Source organism: Lynx canadensis, chromosome D1 (genome assembly GCF_007474595.2).
Source record: "Lynx canadensis isolate LIC74 chromosome D1, mLynCan4.pri.v2, whole genome shotgun sequence".
Classification (NCBI taxonomy): domain Eukaryota; kingdom Metazoa; phylum Chordata; class Mammalia; order Carnivora; family Felidae; genus Lynx; species Lynx canadensis.
This window is the reverse complement of record NC_044312.2, coordinates 46,374,307-46,401,966: the sequence shown is the minus strand read 5'-3', so window position 1 is coordinate 46,401,966 and position 27,660 is coordinate 46,374,307. Positions and strand designations below refer to the sequence as shown.

At 44.8% G+C, this 27,660-nt stretch overlaps 1 protein-coding gene across 2 annotated transcripts in view; it reads right to left on the bottom strand.

Annotated features, from left to right (window-relative positions):
* Positions 1–7,486: 7,486 nt before the first annotated feature.
* ME3 (malic enzyme 3) overlaps positions 7,487–27,660 on the bottom strand; it is a 184,707-nt gene continuing 164,533 nt past the window's right edge. For both annotated transcript variants that reach the window (XM_030332199.1, XM_030332200.1), the window contains 7 exons: positions 16,218–16,315; positions 15,834–15,947; positions 13,859–13,964; positions 13,110–13,252; positions 12,368–12,541; positions 9,062–9,160; positions 7,487–7,724 (listed from right to left, as the gene is read on the bottom strand). In XM_030332199.1, coding sequence (XP_030188059.1) covers positions 7,563–7,724; positions 9,062–9,160; positions 12,368–12,541; positions 13,110–13,252; positions 13,859–13,964; positions 15,834–15,947; positions 16,218–16,315 — 896 coding nt within the window. In that variant the 3' untranslated portion in view covers positions 7,487–7,562. The remainder of the gene's footprint in view (positions 7,725–9,061; positions 9,161–12,367; positions 12,542–13,109; positions 13,253–13,858; positions 13,965–15,833; positions 15,948–16,217; positions 16,316–27,660) is intronic.

Sequence of the window (27,660 nt, the reverse complement as noted above, 5' to 3'; positions counted from 1 at the left end):
CTCATCCATCCTTGCCACTGTGGCATCCATTCAAGATTGCAGCTCAGTTATACATTTTTTATTTCATCCTGACTAGCCTTTGCTTCTTTTATCTCTGCAGAAAGGGATTCTAATCTATTTTTACCCCAGCTAGTGTTCTTATTATTGTGATTTTAAATTTTGTTTCACACATCTTGCTTGTATCTGTGTTGATTAAGTCCCTGGCTATCATTTCTTGCTGTTTTTTATTCTAGGGTGAATTCCTTCATTTCATCATTTTGAAGGAAGAAAACGAATTAATAAAGTAAAAATAAAATTAAAAAATTAAAAACAACACAAAGAAATCAAATAAAAGCTGCTAGATCCTAGGTGTGTTGGTCTGGTTGTTGAAAGAAGCTTGATAGATTATAGAAAAAAGGAAACATAAGAGAAAAAAAAAGAAAAAAGGAAAATGTTTGAAAATTTGAAAAAATGAATACAATAAAAGAGAATACAATGAAATGATGAAAGTAACATAGAATTTAAAAAATTTACAAAAAAGTAAAAAATATAGTAGAAAAATTTAAAGAAAAATCTTTTTAATAAAAATAAATTTTTTCTCTTTCTATATTCAAGAATAAGAAAAGAAAGAGAAAAAAATTGAATAAAAGGACCAGCAAACAGAATGAAATACAATTGAAATTACATCTGGTTTCCCAATCAAATTGTGAAACACTTTATATTCTGTAAACTAAGCAGGTGGAGAGACTTGGGTTCATCAAGAGCATAGTTGGCCGAGCTGGGTGAGGCTTAGAGTAACAGCTCTGTTCTCCACTGGATGGTGCTTCTTAGCTTACTGGGGTGAATTGTTATGGCACGTGTAGGCATATATGTGTATGTGCATGCAGGGGAGGGGTGACAATGCTGTCACCCAGCTACCTAGTCTCTAGTGTCAGAACTCTGTGTTCTCCCCGACAGGCAATCAAACACCCCTCCTTTGTTTCTAGCTTCTGTCCACTCCTCACTTCTACACTATCCATGACCAAGCCGTCAGGCTGCCAGGGGGCACTTTCCTCCTGAGTTTTATCTCAGATGGGGCTGTGTTTCCCAACCCCTCACTTCTGAGGGACTGTGGCCTTGACCCGCTCTGACCCTCCAGGGGAAGGTCTTGGTGAGCCATGGATGGGTGCCAGCCCGCTTCCAGGAACGTTCATGAGACCCTGCTGCTGCTGATGCCCAGAAACTGTGGCTGGATGCCAGCCCATCCCCCAAAAAGTTTGTGTGATTGTGTAGCAGCAGTGTTTCAGGGACTATGGCAAATCATAACACACATCTGGCACCAGGCTTTACCCTTAACGTCCTTGTTCCAACACCAGTGAATGTGGTTGTTCTCTGGGTCCACTGGGACCTTTGCCTGTTGGGGGCCACACAGCTTGTATCAAATGTGCTCCCAGCAGGGGAACCCCTACTCCCCATGTGGCCTGAGGACCCCTTGGACTTCTCTTTCTGCTCCTGGGGATTCATCCTTTCCACTAGAGCACCGCTAGGTACCTAGCTATGGAGTTTCAGACTCCATGCTCCCCCTGTTTATAGAGTCTTAATGGAATTTAAACCCTCTCCTTTCTCTTTTCTCCCTTTTTTGTTCCAACCCTTGCAGCTGTTCCCACTTTTCCTTTTTCCCTCCAGCTGCTTTCCTTTTTCCCTCCAGCTGTTTTTCCTGTACTCTCCCCCTGTCTCTGTCCTCTCTCCACAAGCAAAATCAGCTCCCTGCCCTCTCTGGCTTCACTCTCCTCCAGTTCACCTCTCCACACTGTGTACCTGCTGAGTTCTGTGGATCACGTTGTGCAGATTGTTGTGTTAATCCTTAAATCAGTTTTCTAGGTGTGCAAGATGGTTCAGTGTTGATCTGGCTGCATTTCAGGCATGAGAGATGCAAAAAAATTTCCATGCTGTTCCGCCATCTTGGCCCCTCCCCCAGTAGGATGTTTTTGATGTTTTTTTAACCTTGAAGTTTTTGGTTTTTTTCCCCCACATTTTTTCTTGTGGTTGACTTCAAGTTTCAATAATGTTGTGGTCTGAAAATATGCATGGTATGATCTCGATCTTTTTGTGCTTGTTGAGCACTGATTTGTGACCCAGTTGTGATCTATTCTGGCGAATGTCCCATGTGCACTTGAGAAGAATGTGTATTCTTCTGCCTTAGGATGAAATGTTCTGAGTATATCTCTTAAGTCCATCAGGTCCAATGTATTATTTAAAGCCATTTTTTGGTTGATTTTCTGCTTAGATGATTTGTCCGTTGCTGTAAGTGGGGTGTTAAAGTCCTCTACTATTATTGTGCTATTATCAATGAGTTTCTTTATGTTTGTTATTAAATGATTTATATATTTGGGTGATAGCACATTGGGCGCATATATATTTACAGTTACATCTTCTTGGCGGATAGAACACTTAATTATAATGCCCTTCTTCACCTCTTGTTACAGTCTTTATTTTAAAATCTAGTTTGTCTGATATAAGTATGGCTACTCTGGCTTTCTTGTGACATCCATTAGCATGATAGATGTTTCTTCATCCCCTCACTTTCAATCTGCAAGTGTCATTAGGTATAAAACAAGTGTCTTGTAGGCAGCATATAGATGGATCTTGTTTTTTTTTTTTTTTTTTTTTATCCATTTTGATACCCTATGTCTTTTCATTGGAGCATTTAGTCCATTTACATTCAGAGTGATTACTGAAAGATGTGACTTTAGTGCCATTGTGTTGCCTGTAGAGTTGGTGTTTCTGGTGATGTTCTTTGGTCCTTTCTAGTCTTTGATGCTTTTGGTCTTGTTTTTTTTTTTTTTTTTTCCTCCACTCAGAGAGTCCCCCATAAAATTTCCCTGCAGGGCTGGTTTAGGAGGTTATGAACTCCTTTAGCTTTTGTTTGTCTGGGAAACTCTATCTCTCCTTCATTCTGAATGATAGCCTTACTGGATAAAGAATTCTTGGCTGCATATTTTTCTGATTCAGCGTATTGAATATTGCATGCCACTCCTTTCTGGCCTGCCAAGTTACTGTGGACAGATCTGCTAAGAACCTGATCTGTCTTCCCTTGTAGATTAAGGACATTTTTTCCTTGTTGCTTTCATGATTCTTTCCATGTCTATGTATTTTGTGAAATTGACTATAATATGCCTTTGTGATAGTTGGCATTTGTTGAATCTAATGAGAGTTTTCTGTGCTTCTTGGATTTTTATGTCTGTGTCCTCACCAGATAAGTTTTTAGCTACAGTTTGCTCACATAAACTATCTGCCCCTTTTTCTTTCCATCTTCTGGGACTCTTATGATACAAATGCTATTCCTCTTTGATAAGTTGCTGAGTTCTCTAAGTCTTGTATCATGATCTTTTGCCTTTGTTTCCTCTTTTTTCCCCAGCTTCATTATTTTCCATAATTTTATCTTCTGTATCACTGATCTGTTACTCTGCTTCATTCATCCTTGTTGTCATGGCAACCATTTGAGATTGCATCTTGGTTATAGCATTTTTAATTTCAGTCTGATTAGATTTTAGTTTTTTTATCTTTGCAGAAAGGGATTCTCTGGTGTCTTCTATGATTTTTTCAACTCCATCTAGTATTCTTATAATCATGGTTTTAAATTCTAGTTCAGACAACTTATATCTGTGTTGATTAATTCCCTGGCTGTGATTCCTTCCTATAATTTGTTTTGGGGTGAATTCCCCCATCTTGTCATTTTGGAGGAAGAAAAAAATTAATAAAATAAATTAAAATGAAAAAAATCAAATAAAGGAAGTTAGATCCTAGGTGTGTTTCAGTCTGCTTAAGAGAAGCTTGGTAGAAAAGAGAAAAAAGAGAAAGATAAAAAATTAGAAATTAAAAATTTAAAAAATAGAATAAAATGAAGAAAATAAAGTAGAATAAAAGACTTGCTTTCTGTATCCAAGAAAGTAAAAGAAAAGAAAAAAACCCAACATAAATAGAAGCAAAGAAACAAAGAAATGAACAAGCAAAATGAAACTCAAATGAAGCTAGATCCAGTTTCCCCTAGAAATGACACTTTGCAGCACACTATGATCTGTAGACGAAGCAGGAGGGAGGGATTTGTGCTGGTCTTTTGGTGGGTGTGCCTGGAGGGCGCATCCAGGGTGGGCCTTGGTATAATGGCTCCATTCTCCACTTGGTGGCACTGCTTAGCTCACTGTGATTGATCAGTGCGGGTGGGCTAGAGGTGAAAATGGCTTCACCCCCCTCTCTAGTCTCCAGAGCAGGAATTTCACACTCTCACAGACATACCGTCAAGTACCCCTCCTTTGTCTCAGGCTTCTGTCCACTCCCTGCCTTTACCCTGTCTGTGTCCAAGCTGCTTGCCTGCCAGGCAGCACCTCCCTCTAGAGTTTTATCTCTGATGGGGCTGTGCTTCACACCCTCACACTTCAGACCCATGGGACTCAGACCTGCATTGATCCTCTAGGGGATTTTCTCACCAAGCAATGGCCAGGTACCAACTTGTCCCAGCAAATGTTTGTGCAACTGTGCAGACACAATGGCTGAGTTTATGGTAAATTGCAAGACACAGCCAGTGCCAGATATTTCTGCTGTTAGTGTCTTTGTTCCTATATCAGTAAATGTGGCAGCTCTCTGGAGTTAGCTGGTACTTTTGCCCCTGGAGAAGCCATATTACCTCTACCAAATGCATTCCAAGCAGGGAACTGCACATGGAACCCTCAGAATATGCTGCCCGCTCCTGGAGATTGACACTGCTTCCTCACTGGAGCACTGCCAGACACTGAGCTCCAAACCTTCAGACTTTGTGCTCCACTGTTTATAGAAAACTGGCAGTATAGAACCATCTTTTTCCCTTTCAACTATCACGATCCTGATGTGCTACACTCTTGCCGTCTTTCTCTGTCCTGTTTCAGCAAAAATGGCTCCCTACACTCTGTAGCACCATGGCTTTTCTCTCTCACAATTCTCCTGTCTACACCAAATACCTGCCAAGATCTCTTGTTCAAATTAGGCAGATTTGTTGCATTAATCCTCAGATCAATTTCCTAGGTGTTCAAAATGGTTTGGTGTTGATCTAGCTATGTTTCAGGGACTAGACAAGCTCAGGGTCCCCATACTACTCTGTCATCTTCACTTCTCTCTAGTTTGCTAATATTTTAAGATTTTGCATCTATATTTGTGAAGGATATTGGTCTGTAGTTTTGATATCAGGGTGATACTAGTATCATAGAATGATTTGAGAAATACTCCCTCCTCTATTTTCTGAAAGAGTTTGTGAAGGATTGGTGTTATTTCTACTTTAAATATTTGATAAAATTCACCAAAGAAGGCATCTGGGCCTGTGCTTTTCTTAGTGTGAAGTGTTTTTTTGTTTTTTTTTTTTTGGGGTGGGAAGATTTTTAATTACTAATTCAAATTCTTGTTATAGGTATATTTATTTCTGCTCTGATTTTAACTTGCTTTGGATTTTGTTTGCTTATCTTGTTTCTAAAGGAAGTTTATGTTATTCCTTTGAGACTTTTTTTCCTGATATAGGCATTTATTTAGAGATATAAAATTTCCCTCCAAGCACTGTTTTAGCTACAACTCATTAATACATATTTTTTTCATCCAGCACACATATAATTTACCCTACAATTTCTTCTTTGAGCCACAGGTTATTTAGAAATGTATTGTTTAATTTCCAAATGGTTAGAAATTTCTTTCTTTCTTTCTTTCTTTCTTTCTTTCTTTCTTTCTTCTTTCTTTCTTTTTTGTTTTTACTGTTGTTGATTGCCTATTTAATTATTAACTCTGTCCAGGAAGAGTTCAGGAGCCAATTGCATTTGAACTCTAAGAAAGAATGATGCCTCCAGGCAGAAAGCTAGAGTGAACTTCGATTTAATTGATAAAGGGAATGGGAGGGAAGGACTCTATAGATGGAGACCAAACATGTGTAAGAGCATAGGCCTGAAAGTGCATGTGTTTAGTGCCATCTGTTCAGTGTGGTTGAAACAAAGGGAATGGAATTTATATCTTCTTGATCTCTTGGTCAGTATAGCTACAATTTATTAATTTAGTTGATCTTTTCAAAGAACCTGTTTTTGTTTCATTGCCTTTCTCTACTATTTTTCTTTTCTATTACACTGAGTATAAAGGACATGTAGTTGGGGTACAGGATATAGAAAAGACAGTGTAAATATTCCCTGGTGTTCACATTCCTGCTTCACTTCAAATCCTCTTCTGAAGAGTTTCTCATTGTCTGTGAACCCAGGGATTATAGAACAGGGATGTTTTCTCAGGATATGCTTGGTTTAGCACCAGCACCAAGGAAGCAGATGTTGGAAGAACAAGACCTAGGCAAGAGGTGATTGGTGTCTTAGCTAATTACTCTTCTAGGAACCCAGCAGTCCTGTCACTGGGAGGTGGCTACATAGAACGTACTCATGGTGGGCAGTGAGGTTTCTGAGGCTGACCTGGCAGCAGGGGTTTGTGGTGGTAGGTCCCTAAGCATGGTTTACTGTTTTTCCGTGTTATACAATAAAATTAGTGGTTGGAAGCTGTCATCTCAATAGGTCCTAGCAATTTATCAGGGTTTTTGATTGCAGGAGCTGTAGGCTTGTCCCCACCTCCCCATCCCAGGTGTCCTCTGCTGGACATGAGGGAGGTGAAAGCTATGGCCGAACTTGTCTAAGAAACCCCCAGGACATACTGAAGACATTTTATAAGAATACTGCCCTTGTTTGCTGAATTCCTTCAGAGTAAAGGGTGGGAGACAGAGAATTCCAGAGCCAGGAAAATGAAATCAAGTCTTCCCTAGAATTCCATGGTTCTCTTCCCCTGTCTCTCTTCCTCTTCACTCCTTGGCTTGCTGACCCCTCCACACCCACATTTATTTATAGTTTTCCTTTTAGTAATAACCAAAAAGGAATCCTAACATTAAATAACCCACATGTCAGTGACTATTTTTGACTAGTGAGTTGCCTTCAGCTACTCAGCCTTCATATCCATCTGAGTCTTGAAGGGTGTACATTCTTCCAACAGGGATTGAACTCCCTCATGGGTGGACCATGCTTTCTGGCCAGTGGCTGCCCTTACTTTCCTCATTTCCCCACAACCCCTACCTGTCCTTCACTCCTGGGACTCAGTGTGCACACTTTTCCCCCTGAAGCCTTCTCTAATGTCCTCAGAGGAAGTGTCTCCTCCCTTCTCTGGGCACCTTTGCTTGACCTTTATCTGCACTTCTTTCATGGACTTACCACTTTCTCCCCTGTGGCAAAATGAATTGTGTCCATACCTGTTCTACTTCACTAGACTCTGAACACTGTCAACGCAGAGTTCTAGAAAGGAGTCTAGCTTTCCCACAAGGCCTAGCTAATTGTTGGCAATTGGATTAAGAAATTCTTGGGGAGGAAGTCAGAAGAGGGTTACAGAAAAGGGAATTCTCAGGGCTTTCAGGAACAAGGCTATCATTCACTGTGTGCCTGGGTAGCTCCCATCACACCAGCAAGTTCAAAGGAAAAACACAGTGACAAAGATGGCCATTTTAGAACCCATTTATATTGTCAGTGTTACGCTGGGGTTGTTCCAGCCCCATACCAGACTCTGAAACTGCATCAGACTGTTTGAACATTCATGGCTTCCTTGGGCCAAGTATAGCTGTCCAGTGTAAAGGAGTCATAATCTGGAGTGTAGACCAGGGATCTTACAAAAGCCTCCTTGTCCTTGGGCTCTGGGTAGTAGGAGGCCAGGTTGTGTTTGTACGCGAAGTCGAGGACCTAGGGAAAAACATAGTGGCTGAGGAACTGGAACCTGAGGAGGAACCTGCCTAAAAGTTGCCTGAAGGTTGCTTGGGAGCCTGTGGAAGGGGAATTCCCCCTGGAGAACCACGAACTGTTGTCCCTGAAGCCACTGGAGCAGAGGGATGGTGAGCTTTCTGCCTAGGTAGAAATAAACACTAGGCCAGGATCAAGAGGCCTCAGACTCATGTCTGCCTCTGCTTCCAACTGCTGGTGGGTGCTGAGCAGTGACATTACCATTGCTGAGCCTCAGTTTCCTCATCTGTAAAGTGTGAGTAATGCGACCTTTCTCTGGAGTGGTGTCCAATACTGGACACCTGATATCTCCCCTACCCCCTGCTAAATGTGGGCTGAATTGGGACAACAGCCTGGACATTGTTCTCTGCATATTAGATTTTGCTTCAGAAGAGCATGAATCTAAATATCCCCCAAAGGAAGGAAATGGACAGGGCAGAGTTGGGACTATCAGCTGAACTGTTGGTCTCGAGGGCTGATTCTGGATTTTACAATGGACAATGCATGGGGAATAGATGCTTTTGTGCAATGTGTCTTCTGAAATTATTTTGAAAACTTATGGACAATGTACAATATATATACTAATAAAAATGACAGTATAATAAACTCTAATACAATCATTATCTGTATCAATAATTATCAGTGTTGGGGCCAGTCTTTATTGTACCATGTTCTGATTCCCCGAAAACCCATCATCTCTGCAGGGTCTCTAGGATGACATTTTTCCTTGGAATATTCCATGAACCTGATCACCCCATGGCCCAGTCATTCTGAGATAAAGGGGGGAAATGAGCATCTACTCTGGTAAGAAAGGCACTGAGTATGGAGCTTTTTCCCTGTCCTCTTTAATCTTTTTCAAACTCTGGGAGAAAGGAATTACTGGCGCCTTTGGAAAAGAGGGAAACTGAGGCTCAGGAAAATGAAGTAGTTGGTGGAGCTGGGACCCAACAGCCTGAACTCTTTCCATGATACTATAAAAACTGACCTTTCTGTATAAATGGGCACTTATGATTCATTTTTTTAAAATTCCACCCACATTTTGATCCACAAGACTATGGACTTTAATGACCTTTTTGCCTGGTGTTTGAGGGGAAATCCAGGAGCTTTCCCAGAACTGGCCTGAGTGGGTGTTGGGGGTGGGGCTCAAGCTGCAGATAGGAGTTTCTCACCCAGCCTTGGTGCAGTGCAGCCCAAGGAGCTCAGGATGTCTCCATCGCTGCCATCCCCTTAGCTCTCCTAAACTCAGAGAGGAGGCTGTTGAGCCTCACTAACCACATTTCTGGGGGCAGGATGCTCCTTACTTTGATGGCGATTCTCAGAGACACATCTCGGATGGTGCTGAGTGGTGGGTACAGTCTCCCCTGGGACAAATGCTGCTCAGAGACCTCTTGGGCAATTTGCTGGGGAGAGAGAACCAAGAGGAATAAGCTGAGTTTCTGCCTTCCCAGAACAAGCCCAACCCATTACCCCAGAGACTCACCTCACCCCACACAGGTGGCCAACCATGGCCATTCCCCACTGTAGTCTCTGCCACCTCATGGCCCACTGGGAGCTTAATGCTTGGGCTTTTAAGCAAGGACACATCCTTTCTGTACTGAGAGACTGGCTGAAGCTTTAAGCAATATGAGACCCTGAATTCTAAAGAAGAATCACTAAGACCAAGGTGAATAAACTTGTATCAATACAAGGTGAATAAACTTGTATCAATACAAGGGATATCCCCTTGGCTGGTCCAGCCTATTGCACAGAGATCCCTGAGACTCTCACTTCCCTAGTTCCATCCTCTCCCACATGCTTAGTAACATCCTGGGTACCCATCTAGGCCATCTTGTCTGTATTCAGAGCTCCTTGAGCTCTCCTCCAGCCCTGAGGAAAGGCTTCTCCTCTGAGTGACACCACAAAGGGGCCTTGGGCTTTATCTGAACGAATGTTCTACACACATCATCCTGGGAACAGCACCTCCCACAGAGCCTGTCTCTGAGGCCCAACTCTCCCCCTCAAGCCTCATCCTTCAGCCTCAGGCACTGGTGCTCAGCCAGCCTTGCAGAACAGCCTCTGTTATGTGCTGGCTCTGAATCCACTTCCACTCAATCTTCTTGTGTCAGATTTAAATTTGGGAGAAGCCATGGTGCTCTCTGAGAACTATGTCCAAGAATGGATGAGCCAAAGGAGTTGGTCTTGCCTCAGAGTTTGGCTGACATTAGGAAAGAGGGCCTCCTCCTCTTCTGCCTCATTTTCATCCTATGTCTCTTTTCCATTCATTGAGTCAAACATTAACTGAGCTCTGTGAGATGCCAGGCTTTGTGCTAGTTGCTGAGGATCCATGGTGGAGAAGCCCTTTTCCTCCTGTAGTCTGGAGTCAGTGGGCAATTAACAAACAGGAACAACAATTTTAACATAGAAGTGAGTGCAAGGAGAAGGGGCATAGAAGCATAGAGGAAGGCAGCGCCTAGTCTGCCATCTTCAGAAAAGCTTACCAGGAGAAGAGACATAAGCTAAGACCTGAAGGACAAAGTATGAATTACCCAAAAAGGGACAGGCAATAGCACATGCAATTTCTTGGAGAGAAGGAGGGAGGGGAGAGCGTGAGTTCTTGACTCTAAATAGAACCTTGACTACTAGGTTGATGATAGGGGGGAGGCTAAAGGCTTGAGAAGGAAGGAGGGCTCAGTGATGATACATCTTATATAGAAGCCATGTGAAGGAGTTTGGGCTTTATTCTTTGAGCACTGAGGAGCCATTTGAATGTCTGAAGTGAGAGAGATGGACTGTTCTGGGTTTTGAAGGATTTTCTTGGTGGAGGTATAGAAGATGGGATCAGAGGGAAGCAGGATTTCCATGGCTAGATCTGCATCGGAAAAGGTATCCTGTAGAGTGAGGCATGGTCACTTCTAAGACACTGGGCACTGGTAACACTCTGCTGCAGCTTGGGGTAAATCAGCTGGGACCATCCTGGTGCTATTGCTCACAAGCCCAGTGACCTTGTGCAGATAACTTAGACTCTCTGTGCCTCACTTCCCTTGAGTATCACATAGGGATAATCACTATATTTATTTTACAGAGTGGTCAAGGTGAAATATATAAATCTCCTAAAAGTTGTATTAGTTTTTTTTCCATACGGAAATCAGATTCAACTTCAATTGTCTTAACTTAAAAGCACCCCTTTCAGAAATAGAACTTGCCAGTCCTTTGAAGCCCAGACTGTCAGCTCTAGAAGGGAGTGATCTTGTCCTGCTTGCAGCAAGAGACTAATACATGCATTGAGGAGAGGTTCCTGTGTAATTGATGGACACTGTTCATGAAATGATGGAGCTGAACGGTCCCACAGCACTAGGAGGTGGGCGTGCAGATGTCTCTTGGGGTTACATAGGAAGGCTCTAGCGATCATGTTTCTGCACAACAGGGGGATCTGCTTTCATGCTAACTCCAAGCAGGAAGTGACTCTTCCGTCCCATGGGGGTTTCAAATAGCTCTACCCACGGCCATAGCACACCACCACCAATAACACAGCAACAAGAAGAAATACCAGAATACTCACACAAGATGGTCAGACAGCCATGTCCTGAAGCCACAGCTAGTGTGCATATGGCCTGGGGGCTATTGTGCTTGCAGGTCTATACTACTTGCATGTCCTTGTGGAGCCAGTGCTCAAAGACCAGGATGTAGTAAGAAGGAACCTAGAGCATGAGACAGTTCCTTGTGGGGCCCATAGAAGTGGAGCTAGATAGGGCTGCATGGAAGCCATTCCCATGTCTTGCTGGGTTCGGGGCTCTCATCAGTGCCATGGTGATGGGGAAATGCAAACATGTCAGAAATCACAGCAGAACCTTTGGTGCTCAGTGGGGATAAATAGATTTAGTATTTGTTTAGAGTTTTAATTAGTTTAACCTCCCAAAACAGACATTTCTATGCCTTGGTTTCCTCAGAGTGAGGATAATTGTGAAGTGCGTGGCATTAGTAAACATTTGGTAAATGTAAGCCACTATAGCTGTTATTACTAATCACCATTATTAGGAATGTGTGCTGTCATTCTTAATATATTCTTTCATTGCTTTCATCATGTCCAGTAAAGAATCATTTTGGGAGAGTTTCTAGTTAGAAACCTGGAGCAGGAGCACCCCCATATCTGTGCTTAATATCCAAGTACTCAGATCCAGACTTGCAACCTATCCCTTAATAAGCCCCTAGTGGGGCTTATTCTGCAACAAGTTACCCTAGTAACATGGTCAAGATCAGTGTATGGAAGAATCCAATGCTTGTCATGGTCCATGAGCCTAGTTTCAGATGGTTTTGGTGGCATCTTCTCTGTTCTAGGCAAGTATATGGGCAGTGCTGTCCCCTCACTACCAGTGCTTCCTGCCAATGCCTCCTCCCATTGACTATTCCTTATTCCCCCTTAAAAATTGTGTGCGTGTTCTGAGAGAAGTTTAAGCCTCAAGGTGATGTTGAGAGAAGCTTGAGGTTCAAGCATTTTGAGGATCCACTGCTAGGGTGAGGGGCAGGTGGGTAGAAGAGATGAGAGAAGGATTCTTTGGGAGCCCAGTGTAGGACCTGGTATAGATCACAGGCCCTGTTGGGAGCATGCAAGGGAGGAGGGACAGCGATACCTCTGCCGTCAGGAGGAAGATCTCATCTGGGATGTGCCGGATCCCCCCAGCAATGACTCCCAGAGCCACTCCAGGGAACACATAGGCATTGTTTCCTTGCCCAGGAATGAAGGTCCTGCCATCTTCCAGAGTCACGCTCTTAAAGGGACTTCCACTGGCAAAGATCCCTCGGCCCTGGAGGCAGGAAGAAAACCAGAGATGGAACCTGGAGATTGGTTTCAGGCAGTAATGGTGGCCTAGTTATTTTTCCCAGATGTTGAGCCCGTCTTCATCCTCTCCCACAGGCTCAGCGTTGTGCTGAGCACATTACAGGTGCTGAGAGCACACTTGTTCATTTGACCAGAAAGCTTAGCTCCCACTGAGTTACCTGGCAGCCAAGAAATCACTGAAAGGTGAAGGTTTTTAACCTGTCACCTCCCGACAGGGCTATCCCAGGACATGACAGGTGTGCAAGTGACCTAGAGTCTACAAATGCCTCAGGTTCTGGTCAAAACTCTACATTACTAGAGGAACCTTGAGCAGTATAACAGGATGGTAAGAGCCTGGGTTTTGGAGCCAGACCTGGGTTTGAGGGCCAGCTCTACTCCTTATTAGCTCGGTGACCTTGGGCAAGTTATTTCATCCTTCTGAACCTCATTTTGCTCATCAGTGATGTGGGGATTTTTTTTCACCCTCACAGGGTTACTCATAATTATTGTTACTGTGTCCTCTCAGCCTGGGGAAGGAAGGATTCCCCGCTGACCTCAGTGACCCGGTAGCACTTCTCAGCCGTGCACTCGGCCTTGCTGGTGGGGTTGCTCAGGGCAAAGATGATAGGGCGCTCGTGGAAGGAGGCCATGTCCCTCAGAATCTGCTCCGTGAAGGCTCCTGCGATGGCAGCAACACCTACAGGGAAAAGGGGTGGGGGTAGTAGGGATGCCTACTCTTTATAAACAACCCATTCCTCTCCTGGTGGTAGTGGTGGTGGTAGGGAGCCAGGTGCAACATGAAAGACTTAGGAGTCTTAGAGATAGCGTCTGCCATAGGAATGGAGGGAGCCAAAGAGAAAAGGGTCTTCTTGCTCAAGCTGGGTAAGACCTCCAGTTAATCCCTAAGGGAACACTGGTCCACTTCAGGTCCCTGCCTGGTTAAGACGTACCTGTGAAGGCATTCCTGGGCATTGTCCTTTAGAGTGGGCTGCTCTCCCAGGCCAGGAAGAGGTGCCAGGGTCCCCTCTTTAGGGGAGCAGCACTTATTTGCTCCCAGACCAGCCCTGTGCTTTTCCGCTGCACTGGATAATTCTGCATCACTAAGCCCCAACTTTGTGCCTTAGTTCTATGATTTTTGTACAGTAGTCACTCAATAAAAGACTGTGGCACTGAAGCAGACATGGGATAGGGGAGAGAGCTGTGTTTCTATTGATCACTTAGGCCTCCTTGCTGAGCCTCAGTTTCCACCTGCAAGTCAAGAGGGTTAGCTGGGCTGAACAGTGGGTCTCCTGCCTCCTCCTACCTATGATAGCTGTGGGCTTTACCAGCCTCACCACCTCCTCCAGGGAGTTCACTTCAGGATGGTCCTGGGCAAACATCTCCTTCTCATGGTTCAGGTGGCTCCTCCCCTGCAGGGAAAGGAAAACACAGTGCGGCTTGGCATTGAGAACTGCCGGGCAGGACATGGATGCATCTGGAGATCCTGAGAGCATTCCCTGTAGAGCCCTATGCTTTGGTATGAGCTATCAGAAGCCTGGTGGCTTATCCTCTTGAGCAGATCTCTTGGTAAAACCTAAGGTGGAACCTGAGGATTTTAATGTGTGTTTGTGTTACCATGTGGGGGTGGTGTGTGAGGTTTCTTTAATCCAAGCCACATGTGGAGAATCCATAAAACCTTTCTTTGTGCTGCTAGGGTCATGGCTCTGGGGCCAGGACAGCAAGGCTCTCGTGAAATGTCTGAGACTGACCAGGACCCTTGGCCCCAAGGTGTCCAGCACTCACAGGGGCAGTTGAGTGATGGGGGGCCTGTGCTCCCGCCAAGGTCAGGGAGCTAATGTGAATGTATTTTACAAGGGCCAGTAACCTCCCCAGGAACAATAATAAGCTAAGTTCCAGAGAAGGCTTGCCAAGGTTGGCTGTTCCCAACAAGCTCAGGATTCCTTCCATTTGTTCAAATAGGAATCAGTGGGTGACAGTACGGTAAATAGCACAAAGGTTTCTGATGACTCCTTTGGGTCAGCTGGCCTCCTGAGAATCAGAGTGAAGACACCAGCTTTGAGGGATATTTGAGTAGAGGTGAGGTCCATGGGATGAACAAAATAATGCTGGAAGGTGGCAAGAGGGAAGTGTGGCAATCTCTGGCAGCTTTTACCTGTGCCTGCACTATGCTCTGGAATGACCTGGGGTGAGAGGACGAATTCCTTCTAGTGGTAATTGGGTTCTATATGAGACAAGGGAAGGTCAGTTTCTTCTGGAAGGTCTCTACTGTTCTTGGTTGATAGCCCCATGGCCTCCCCTCATCCTATCTCGGTCATCTTATTATTTTTTTTTAATTTTTAAGAGAGAGACACTGTGAGTGGGGGAGTGGGGCAGAGGAAGAGCAAGAGATAATCTTAAGCAGGCTCCACACTCAGTGCAGAGCCTGATGTGGGGCTCTATCCCACTACTCTGGGATCATGAGCTGAGCCGAAATCAAGTTGGATGCTCAACCAACTGAGCCACCCAGGTGCCCCATCTGTCATCTTTTTAAAAAATCTTTCACTGATATTCTATGTTAGTGAAATTTGGGGCATTAAAACACGGGGAGCTCAGTGAAGTCCTAAAGGAGGAGGCCATCCAATTGTGTCCCTCACCACATTCCAGTCAGAAGCTGGACTGTTTCTCTCTCATTCATTCTTTGGCCCACACCTCAAACATAATTATGTACTCATTACATGCCAGGCATTGGTATAAAGACTATATAGATTAGGGGCAAGAGAGACAATTAAAAGGGCAGCTGCCCTACAGTGTGGCAAGTGCAATGTATGGAGGCTATATGAGCATAAATGTAGGAAATGAATTGACACCTAGATGTTCAGGGAAAGCAACTTGGAGGAGGTAACAGAAGACAAGGAGGAAACAGATGGGGTTAATGGTTGAGAGTGGGTATGTTGAAAAAGAGAAGGGCATTTCAATCAGAGGAACAAAATATGCAAGGATGTGGGAGAGACAGCATGTTACTTCTGGAAAACTATGATTTACTGTGGCTGGAGGTTAGTGCAAGGCAAGAAGTGGTGGGAGATAAAGCTGGAAGAGGCATATATATACAAACTTGCTCACATATTGAGAGCTTTTGGAAGAGCTACTTTGGGGTGTGTTTCTTGCTTTGGAGATTAGAACCTTGTCCTCCTGTTTGCCTTCTATTTTGTTTGAGTACTTTGCCCCTTGGAGACCTCTTATAGTCCAGTTCCGATAGCTGTAGGTGTCAAGAAGCCTCTAGGTTTCCAGACTGACAGTACCTTGACAATGAGTCCCTTGGAGTCCACCATCCAGATCTTCCTTGTGGCCTCTGCCTTGGGTACACCTTCTTTCTCTAGAGCCATGACAAGGAGGTGGGCGATGCCCATGGCTGCCTGGGAGGGAACATCCATATGGTAGATGTTCAGATACAAGGCAAATGGCTGCTCACCACTTATCAGATGCTTTACCAAGATTCTCTCTTCTCCATACCTTTCCCCCCACTCCTAGGAGGCTTGGTTAAGTCCTTGAGACACCCAAATGTTGGTGTCCAGGCAGCTGCAATTATCACAATATACCTGTGTTGCTTCCTCTTCTCAGCACCCCTGAACACCTCCCTTCCTTCATGCTTCTCCACCCATCCTTATTCTCCTGATGTCACCTACCTCACCTGCGCCTTGGAAAACAAACACATGATTGGAGAGCTTGTTCTTGGTGATTCGCAGAGCAGCCAGGATCCCCGCTACAGCGACAGAGGCTGTGCCTGTAACAGAGGGCACTGAGGTCAATCTCTGGTCATTGGCTCCCAACCCCTAAAGAGAAGACCCTTGGCAGAGTTTCCCACACCTAGAATGTGTAGCCAAAGAAGCAACTTTCCTTAGCCCTTAGAGAAGCCTGTAAGCATGCAGGTTTGGAGCAAAGATATGTCCTCTTTTGTAGAAAAATGTCCTTTTGAGAAAGAGCTCCTGGATTGTTACTAGACTGTGGGAGAGAAGATCAGATAGTCAGGTGTTGCTACCACCATCATTCATAAATGAAATGACAAGGACAAACATAACAGAGGCCAAAAAGAAGCATGAACCTCATAGAATAATTTGTTTACAGTATAAATGGATTAAAAAAAAACAAATTAAAAATGAAACCACAAAGTAGCCATGAGCCATTAAGTGACTATGTGATCTGAGCTGTCTATCTTATCAACCAAGTCATAAGGCTGGGTGTGCCCAGTAGCATAACATCATCAAATGGCTTGAGCCCATCTGAAAGGTACAAATAAGTTGCATGAGCAGGTGGCTCAGACTCATTTGACACCTACTTCTGCTGCATGATGTCCTCTCCTTCAGTGCACACCTAGGGCCTCATATAATCAAGGAGAAAAAAGCTTGGGCTTGGTTTACAGATCATGCTTAATGATATGCTGGAATCAATGAGAAATTTATGTTGCAGCTTCACAGCCCCAATGAAAAGTAGTCCTAAAGGGTAACAGTGAGGAAAATATTCCTAATGCACATGACTTCAAGTTATAAATTTGGTTGTCCATTTTGGTCCAAGAGATGGCTAGACCTATATTGATTCATTGGCAGTTGCTAATGGTTTAGCTGATGGTCAGGGACTTAGAATAAAATAAACAGTAAGGTTGGTGATGAGGAAGCCTAGGATAGGGGTGTGTGGATGGACATCTTGGGAAAGGTATAGAGTGTGAACAAAGTTGTGCCACACATGAAAATTGATCAAAGGGCATAATGAAATAGGTTCTCTCTACCAGGTGGACAAAATGGCATGTCATGTATATGTTAGTCAGTGTCCTTCTTCTGCCACTTAGGGTTTGCTCAATGAGTTTATGTACCAAGTAGCCATGGTGGCAAGGACAGAGGCTATGCATGGACTTCCTCTCATCAAGGTTGACCTGCTACTGCTGAATGACTAACCTGTCAATGGCAGATGCCAACATTAAGCTCCTGGTATGACACCATTCTCTGGGAAGAACATCTACCTGGCAGTGGAATGGTTACTTTGGACTCTTTCCATTATAGACAAGAAAGACATTTATCCTCAATGGACTAAAAATATATTTTGGCTATAGATTTGCTTTCCCTACATGTAATACTCTACCAGTGCCATAATCTGTGGATGTTTGGAATCTGTGGATAGCCTATTCACCATTGATATATTCCAGACAAAAGGCTTCTGATCAGGAATTCATTTCACAGTAATGGAAATGCACCAATAGGCTTATGCCCATGGAATTCAGTGGTCTTAACATGTACTCTACCACCTAGGAGCAGCTGGCCTAATAGATCAGTAGAATGGTCTACTTAAGACTTAGTCAAGGTAACACCCTATGAAGATGGTGAAATTCTATTTTACAGGATGCAATTTGACTTAGCACATGCTACACTGTGTTCTTTCTTCCATGGCCAGAATATTTGGGTCTGGAAAGCAAAGGGTTGAAGTGGAAGTGGCTCCTTTCACCATTTCACCTGATAACTCACTTGTACACATTCTTCCATTTTGTGCTCTCTGGATTGGAGGTATTTGGTTCCCAAGAAACAAATGCCTGTATTAGAGTTCACAGCATGGTTCTACCAAATTGAGGGGTGAGAGTGCCACCTGGCCATTTGGTACTTTTTTCTTTCTTATTTATTTTATTTTATTTTTTGCCATGAAACCAATGGGCAAAGAAAGAGAGGGTGTGGTTATTCATCCTGATAACTGAGGGGAAACTGAGGATAGGGAGGACTAGATCTGAGCCCAGGGGATCCTCTGGGGTGTGTCTTAGTATTTCCAGGCTCAATAGTAGATATTAATGAATATTACTGCAACAAAACAGAGGCAGGACCACTTAGTATTCATACCATTCAGATATAAAAGGTTTGGGTCATCCCACTAAAGAACCCTGGCCAGCTGAAGTCCTGTCTGAGGACAAGAAAGCATGGAATGGGATGTTGAGGGAGAAATGTATAAACATCAATTATGGCCTCACGACTGGTTACAGAAACAAGGAATACAGCAGCCATGCAGATTTTCATCTTTGAGTATTATGTGATTATATGTAATGGTATATATTAGCTAATTTATTCTCCCTTCTCCTTCCTCTTAATCCTATAATTTAGTCTTTAGGTAACAGAATTTTCAAACATGACTGTGACAGAGTTTTAAGATAGTTAATCCTGACCAGAGATGGGTAGTATGACTGTTTTCCAGAGATGAAGAGAATGACTGTACAGACTTTGCCTCTCCCCATTTTGAGGAGAAGGTGAGAATGTCTTCATTTGTTGTAAAGATATGTTTTGTTGGAGTTGTTTTGTTGTTTTCTGGAAGTATCAGTGCATACAACACGGTGTACGGATGCTGAGTAGCTAAAAGGATCGACTGTGCCAATTACTGGGTATAACTGTTTCTTAGTTTCAAACCCAGTCTTCACTCTGCTTTGTCTGCAGACCAGCTTTGCCAGCTTTGTCAACTGGCTTTATGCTGGGCTCTGCCAGTGAGGGGCACCAGAGGGTGACTGAAAGGCTGGGTTAGGGGGAAGGAAGAACGCTTTTTGCAGCATCATCCCCGCCTTGTGAGATTGCCCGGATAAAATGTAGGACACTTAAATTTAGATTTTTGATAAACAACAAATAACTTTTTTTTAATGTAAGCATTCCGATCCAATATTAGCATAAGTATTCTAAAAAATTATTCATTATTATCAAAATTCATTATTTATCTGAAATTCAAATTTAAGTAGGCATGCTGCATTTTGACCTTGCTAAATCTGGAAACCCCACAGCCTTGGTTTTCCACTTCCACAGCAATAGATTGTTCCCGAAGCAGTAGATGAATCCAGTTTGCAGTCTGTCCTGCAAACTGCAGAAGCAGTTCCTGCAGAAGCAGCCTCATAGTGCACCCCTCAGAGACAACAACGCTAGCCAGCTGCCACCTGGTCTTCCCTTTGTTCCCTGAGGAGTAGGTCCTTAATGCTTTTCATTTTTAAATACATAATCAGTAGGTTGATTTTAAATACATAATAATACATAATACATTTTTAAATACATAATCAGCAATTCTTTGTATTTTCTCTCTTAGAGCAACTGGTGTAGACCCTTACTGACAGAGAGTTCACAACACAGTAATCACATGGGGAATGGGAATCCTCCATGATAGTCAAAGAAAAGAAAGTTACAGTGGGACTATCTGTGGAATGTTAAAGTTGCACAAATCAAAGAAACTGATGTTGTCCAAGGCTGGTGAGGGAGTAGTGAAAAGTAAAAAATTCCAGCATAAATTGTATTTTACAATGCTATGAGCTTTTTTTGGAAAACAATTTCCCAATATAGACCAAAGGCATAAAATGCTTGTGCCCTTTACCCTCATACTTCTACTTCTGGTAATCTATGTATGGAAAAATCCAAAACGCATGTCCTAGGATCTTTATGACAGTGTTATTTTTAATACAGAATGACTGGAAATAACTTAAACATCTAACAAAGGAGTAACTATTAAGTAAAGAGTGTGGACACTCAGAATATATTGCAGCCATTAAAAATTATTATGAAGATGATGTGGCAACACAGAAGAGGCTATTAAGTGAGTAACTAACATCAGATAATTGTTCTAAGTGCTTTAGATGTCTAACTGTAAAGACATTTATTTGTTTAATCCTAACTACTATCATCCTCATTTTACAGCCCAGGAAAATGAAATATAGAGTAGTTTTATGACTTGTCCAAGATCATATAACAAAGTGAGGATTTGAACCCAGGGAACCAGGCTCTAGGCCTTGTGCTTTTTTTTTTTTTTTAAAGTTTATTTTATTCATTTTGAGAGAGAGAAAGAGCAGAGGAGGGGCAGAGAGAGAATCCTAAGTAGGCTCCACACTGTCAGCACATAAGCCTGACATGGGGCTCAAACTCATGAATGTGAGATCATGACCTGAGCCAAAATCAAGAGTTGGATGCTTAACCTACTGAGACACCTAGGTGCCCCTAGGTCTTATGCTCTTAACCACTAAACTGCGTTTCACTGAGTTAGTTGGAAGGAAGAGAAACTTAAAAGGTTGTTCTGTGTAACGAAAAACACAGAATCAGGAAGGAACAATATAACTAAAGGTTGCAGGGTGGGAATATGAGTGAATTTCCTGTTTTCTCTTTCCAGTTTTCTAAGGGATTAGTACTTTGGTAGCTCTGGGGAAGGGCCTTATCCCAGAATGTGGGTTGGATTTGTGTCTGGCTTAGAGGCCATGTATTGGGCAAAGACAGGGGGCACAGCAAACAGTTGGAGCCTAACAAGTGCACGTTCATCGTTGTGGACCTCAGAAGGTAGGACCTGAGGTAGGAACAAGAAGGTGGGGTACAGGCTCCAGCCTGCACACAGGAATGGCCTGGGTGGGGGGGACTGCTAAAGTGTAACAGGGTCCTACAGCCAGGGCTGAGGACTACTGGGGGCTTTCCTAACATCCTTTGGAGGGTCCCCAAGAGCTCATTGTGCATGTACTGAGGGCTTACCAGGTGACAGGCACCATGCTAGGCACTACAAAAGATGAATCAAACACGGTCCCTGCCCCCAGGGACTCCCTGTTCACCAAGGCTTGGGCACAAATAACTGTAACATAATCAGCAGTTAGAGGTCACTGTTTAGGGCTAATTGCATTCAGTTATTTATGAAGCATCAGTTATAGTTAAGTATACTGTCGGTATCAACCTACCTTTGCAGCTTCATGCCTCCCCACATACTCTGTGTCCCAGGCGCACTACTGATCATTCCCTGACAGGTCACGTCTTTTTACACTTCTATGTTTTGCCCATGCTGTTTACCAGCTTAGGACCTTCTGCGTTGTTATTTCTTCCTTAAGACTCAGCTCAAATGATCTCCTCTGCCAGATATCCTCTGCTTTTCCCAGCCAGGCATCCTGAACCTCTCCTTCTTTTCCCAGATCTACTTTTTATCTAACCTGAATAAAGCTGGGCTATGTCATGGCCAGGCTCAGCACTGTACTGCATCCAAAAGGAACACCAAACTGATAGCCAAGAAAGCATCAAAAAGCAATTTAAGTAATTACTGAAATCATTTACATAGGTAGTGAGAATTGCATGGTATGGTGCTCCTCTAAATTCCTAAATACCTTGGTCTCTTATTTTCTTGAAGTCCACTTATTGTGTCAGCTAGTCCCCATTTCTCTTTTTGGAAACAACTCCACCCATCCTACTCTCTGGCCCCCAAGAGCTGTTTTCATTTTAGTTCTACTGAGTCAGAGCCTGTATTTCAAAAGGTCTTCAGATGACTTATATGGCCATTTAAGTCTGCGATGCACTGAACTAGACGACTTCTCTAGCTGAAGTACTAGTTTCCTTCCACTGGATAGAGAGGGAGTCTTCTGCTCATCTGATTCTATTTTGGGACATCTGCCTCCGGCAAGGAGATGTGCAAAACATGTGCCACCAGATGGCGCCAAAGATATTCCATCAGAGAAGACACTGCTTGATGGCTCTTTACCTTCTCCGATGCCAGGGATCTATTGTGGTTAGAACCTGCAAGCTGACTATCTGGGCTTACCTGCAGAAATCCAGTGCTGGATGGGGACTGGAGAGCATGACCTACCCCAAGCACACAGGTGAGGAAACTGGGGCCCCTTTCAGTCAATCAGTTGGAAGCAGAGCAGGGATACCTGCAGTGCTGCTTCCACCCCTTCGTGGCCCATGAATCTCAGCCAGCCTCTCCTGAGTCTGGACTTGTAGGCAGCAGGTGGGGCATTATGCGCTCTCCTTGAGGGAGAACTGAGGGGTGGTGGAGGTAGAAAGAAGTGAATTAGGCAGTGGATGTCAATGGCTCTGGCAGGGGTGGAGAACACGAAACAATGGGAAATCTGATAGGAAAGAAGGGAACATTTTGATGAGAGGAGAGAAAGGCAACTGACATTTATTGATCCCTCTCACTGTGACCTTGACTCTGTGCTATGTATGTGCTTACCTGCATTTGCTCATTTAATCTTCACAAAATAACTACCAAACAAGTACTATGAGCTCCGTTTTCTCCCCATCTCAGAAGTGGAAAGTGAGGTTCAAAGGGAACAGCAACAGTCAGAAGAGAACTTCTGAATCCTCTTACCACCAAGTCTGTAAACCCTTTTCCTCCATATCCATTTGCTTTGTGTTTCCTCCTGTTACCACCAATGAACTGTCCCTGCTCCTAGCTAAAGCCACCCCCAGGTGTGTGTCAGGTCCCATCATTTTTGCCTGCTCTCCTTTGTAATTTTCTCTCCTTTTTTCTGCATCAATTTCTCCTCTACCAGATCACTGCCATCAGCACACAAACATGTCATCAAGCTCCCATCTTTAAAAAGGCTTCCTCTTGACTCTCTATAGTCCTACCCTAGTTCTTATTTGGAAGAGGTGTGTATACTTATTGCCTCTGTTTCCTTTTTTCTCAGTCTCCCTGAAACCAGTCAAGTCAATCAACTGTCCCCACCTCTTGACAAGGTCACCTGTGCCACCACCTTGTCACATTCGGTTGTCAGTCCTTAGTCACTTCTTCTTTGACCTCTCAGCAGCATTGGATACTACTGCTTATTTTCCCTTGGGAAACTCCTTCTGCACTTGGCTCCTGGAGCCCCACACTCATCGGCTACCTCGCTGGCTACTTCTTCATGCTCTCCTTTCTGGAACCTTCCTCTGAGGCAAGTTACCCTGTGAAGTGGCAAGTTACCCTGATTATAGACCGGAACTCAAGAGGAAGAACAGCAGTTCTTGAGCCCCATATTATAAAGTTGGCCAAATACAGTTATCTCCATCATTAACTTTGATTTGGGGCAGCTCTTGGGTAACGTGTTAGGGAATTAAAAGTGGAGAGGAAGGAAGCTGTTTAGCTTCCTGAAGGTAACCACATGAAGAAACCCAGGGGTGCAGGGATGTTGTTGAACATGGCTTGTGCCCATAAATGCCACGGGCCACCTAAAGTGTGACTGGCTGTTTCCCATTCACAATGAAAGAAAAACAAGTTTTCCTCTTTAGAGGGAGCTTCCATAATTACACTTCCTGCAAACTGAGGATCAGAGGCTGTCCATTCAGGAAATGCACAAAAGGATGAGCTGAAAATGTAATTTCTATTCTGTTTTTAATAGTCACATTTGACGAAGTGATAGGGAACTTCCATGGTGAACAACAGATTACTGGAGAAAAGGGAAAGAATTAGCCATTTTGTAGGTGAGGTGAGACTGCTGTCCCAGACAGGGAGAAGGGCAGGGAGTTAGACTTGGTCAGGGTCTGCTCAAAGTGGCTTTGGAGGCCTAGGGCCCTGGGGGACTGGGTTTTGTCCACTGCAAGGCCAGGCCTGCTTCCAGGATCTGCATGATTACCTTCCCAAAGCAGCTGGCTACCGTCACTCACTTGTTCATTAGTGTGTCTGGGGGCCTGTTTCTGGGCCTTCACTGCACCTGGCCTTGCAGATATAAGGATAAATAGAACAGTCTGTCTGTAGGTAGTTAACAGCTTATATGTTCAGAAAAATTCAAGTTCCCTTAATGATACCAAGCAAAGGCCTTCTAAACAACTTCAGTCCTATTTCTGTGTCATGAGGAGAATTTTCTGAAACTGCTGGACCCTCTAGAAGGCAGTTCCTGGCCCATGCAGAAGATGGGTTAGACCTATTCAGACACACTCTGGAGGAACCAGAAAGAGTAATTACCAGCTTTTTGCTTCCCTGGGCTTTTACCTGATGCAGCAGACTAATGGGAGGTCACAGAGGAGCCAGGATCAGATGTAAGAGACCCGTGGGAATCTCAGGGCTAGAGACGGCCCTGTAAGTGAAGAGCAGGCACAGAACACAGGGCTTCATGAAAAGGAAGGCTGTGGAGAGAGAAGGTTGAAAAGGCCAGGGGAGGCCTCACTGTGAGGGAAAGAGAACAGAAAGGCCAGGAAGTACTGTTCCATGTGTGTGGCCATGGTGTAGGAAAGAGGGCAGCAGACCCCCAGGAGCCGGAAATAACTCCTGGTGTCTGGTAAACAGGACAGATCAGCTGGACAAAGTCTTCAGAGCTTGGCCACTCCTTCCCATCTGCCCCTTTGGTATCATGACAAACTTAGCTCTGGGGAACTTAGAAGCGTTCTGCAAAGTGGGTGACTCCTGAGCTCTGGAGAAAGGTGGGATCAGCCAGACACCAGTGGGACAGGCTTGGCCCTAGGTGTGGTACCTTGGAGGAGGTGAAGCCTGAGACTTTAAGGACACACAGAAGTCAGCCAAGAGCAGAAGAGAATTCTAGGCAAAGGGATCAGCACATTCAAAATCACAGAGTTGGCAGAAAATTCATAGAACCGTGAGGAGTTCAATGGGTTGGAAGAATAGGGTATATGTGGAAGGTGGATAAACGTCCTGCCTCCTTCTCAGGCTTGCCCAGATCTGTGCTCACACCCATCTCTTTCCTCACCTCCACCAAAGCGCCTCTATCCTGGGTATCAACCATTCTTCCCTCCCTCTCATACTTATGTGCCAGGAGCATACTATGCACCAGAGGTATTTGTACTAGGTACCAGAACTAAGTACTGTTACATGCCTGTCCCTGCCTATACATGACTCCTGTCCTTATAATGACCTGGTGCCATAAACTGGGGTAATTCTGGTGTAAAGTTGGTGTAAAGTCCAGCCAACTAGAATAGATGCTGGCCTTTTAAAACCATCTTGGTCATTCTGTACATACTGACGATTATCATTTCGGGCTGTTAATACTATGATGTCCATTTTGCAGATAAAGAAGGCTGTGAGGATTTAAGTCAAGTGGCCAAAGCCAAAGGGAGAAAAATGGGGATTCAGACCTAGGCTTGTCTCAATACAAGGTCTGACTATTAAGCACTCAGACTCACAAATTAAAATTTGAAAGTGTGAGGGGGTGATGATGGCCTGACATGCCACAGGGCACACTGACAGGCCATCTGGCCCCAGGTATGTGGTAGGACTCGGGAGTAGTGCAGGTCCAGGGCAGGCCGGTGGGGCAGGAGGATGCTGTGGACTGGACATGCCAGCTAGACTTTCACACCCGAGCCACACTGTGTGAGGAGCTAGCAGTGTGTTCAGGCCGGAGGTCCATGGTCACTAGGCCAGCAGCATCCTGGATCTGGCTTCTGTGGAAGAAGGCAGCTGGCCTGTCCTCCAGCATGATCATTCCTATTGCTGTCCCCCTTCCAGTTTCCTCCTCCCCTAAGAGCAGGGAGGCTTCTCTGGTCCCAGTTGAAACAAGTCACCTGAGCCTCTGTCTTTTCCAAAGTCTCCCGAAAAGACTGCCAGCAGTATGTCAGCACACGAGCAGCCCTGCTCACCGAGGACCAGCCTGGGGCGGCTGAGGCTCTCTGTGAGCCAGCTGGGGTGGGCACAGAGGAGACCGTCAGCAGTCCTTGGGGAGCGCTTCACCCTTCCAGCACTGGGTTTCCAGAGGCCCCACCGTGTGGTCAGCCCTGTGGGGTGAGTCCAAGGTGTGTGGTACAGCCGGGCTGGCTGGGAGACAGTTCAAATTATGTGCTGGAGCTCCTGCTCAGCTCCGGGCATGGCCCTGCCCTCTTGGAGCTGTCTGCTGTGATCCTCAAGCCCTCAGTCCCACCTTCCTTGTTCCACCAAGGATGTGATGCTGGGCCGGTATTCGGAGCCGGCAGCATGGCCCCAGTGTCATTTTCACGTGGCAGCCTGGTTCTAGCCCCTCCCATATGTGGGGTTTCAGGTAGATTCCGATGGGGAGTCCTGCTGGGGTGCATTGGGTCTGTTCCCAGCAACCACATATAACTTGTTTTTGGGGTCTGTTTGCCACGGTCATCCCTCCCTTCTGCCCTCCCTCCCTCTCAACCCTTTTCAATTCTGCATACGGTGTTCCTTTTTCTATTTTTGAGCATGGCTATATAGTTTTATGTTTCATTTCTCTTAACTTTGTATTTGGAGTTAAAGATTAAGCATGAGCTTCATCTTCCATGTTTCCCCCTGAGTCCTGGAATTGCTCACCAATGTCCTAATTGCCCACTTAGCACTGAGAACACACATCATAGGCTTCTGGTCCTGGACTCATCAGTAACCAGCTGATGGTGTGGTCAAGCCCCTTCCCCTCTCTGGATCTCCTCTTTGGTCTGTAAACCAGGGGAGGAGGGGATGGGGAAGATGGGAGCAGCAGGCTTCTGGAGACTAGTGATATCCCCACTTATGTGGGATCTGGAATTTAATCCTTAGCAAGAAGACTCATTGCACCGCCTCACCCACACAGGGGAATAGGCAGCCTGATGTCATGGAGAGAGAGTGGAGAACTGTGAGTCAGAAACAACTAGGTTCTAGTCCCACTTTGTGTCTGTCTGGCTATGTGACCTGGAGCGAAAATTAATGCTTGAACTCCAGTTTCCTTACCAGTGACAGGGGACAGCAATGTCTGTCCTCCCCGAGGGGGGGCTGTTGCCAGGAAGTTACGAGGCAGTATGGATTAAAAAATAGCTCACACCTAAAGTTCTCTGTGCATGCAAAATATTATTTGGCACAGCTTGGGCTCCCTGGGAAGCACATTCTGAGACATGTAGAGTGTTCAGGATGTTACCAAGAAGTGCCCTTGGGATTGGCACCTATGGAAGCGAGTGGGAAAGGGGTGGGGCAGGGGGAAAGCAGGAGGGAGCAGAGGAGAAGCTGGGCTGTGATGCAGTCCCCAAAGCCTCAGCCAACCCTGTGGGGGAGCTCTGGAGTTCAGTGTCCCCTCAGACTTGTCCTGCATTGGGCCAAAGTGGTTGGGCTTTTATATTCCCTCATCAAGGGGTGAGGGCATCCCTGGCAGGGCAGGACCGTGGGCGAGGCAGCTCTGGAGCTGGGACTCTGCCCGAGGCAGCTGACAGCCCTGCCAGTAGTTGGGGCATCAAGTCTTTTCTCGAAGGAAGATCTGGGTGGTGTGCCTCCACCCCCACCTCTTTACTGTTATTACTTACATGCTCCTACCTAACAGTCAGCCTGTCCTATCAAAGACTTGATATTACAGGGCTCCTGACATTCTGGTACTATTCGCTAGCTCTCATCACACATTTCAGATGCATGACTTTAGTTTTTTTTTTTTTTTTTAATTTTTTTTTCAACGTTTATTTATTTTTGGGACAGAGAGAGACAGAGCATGAACGGGGGAGG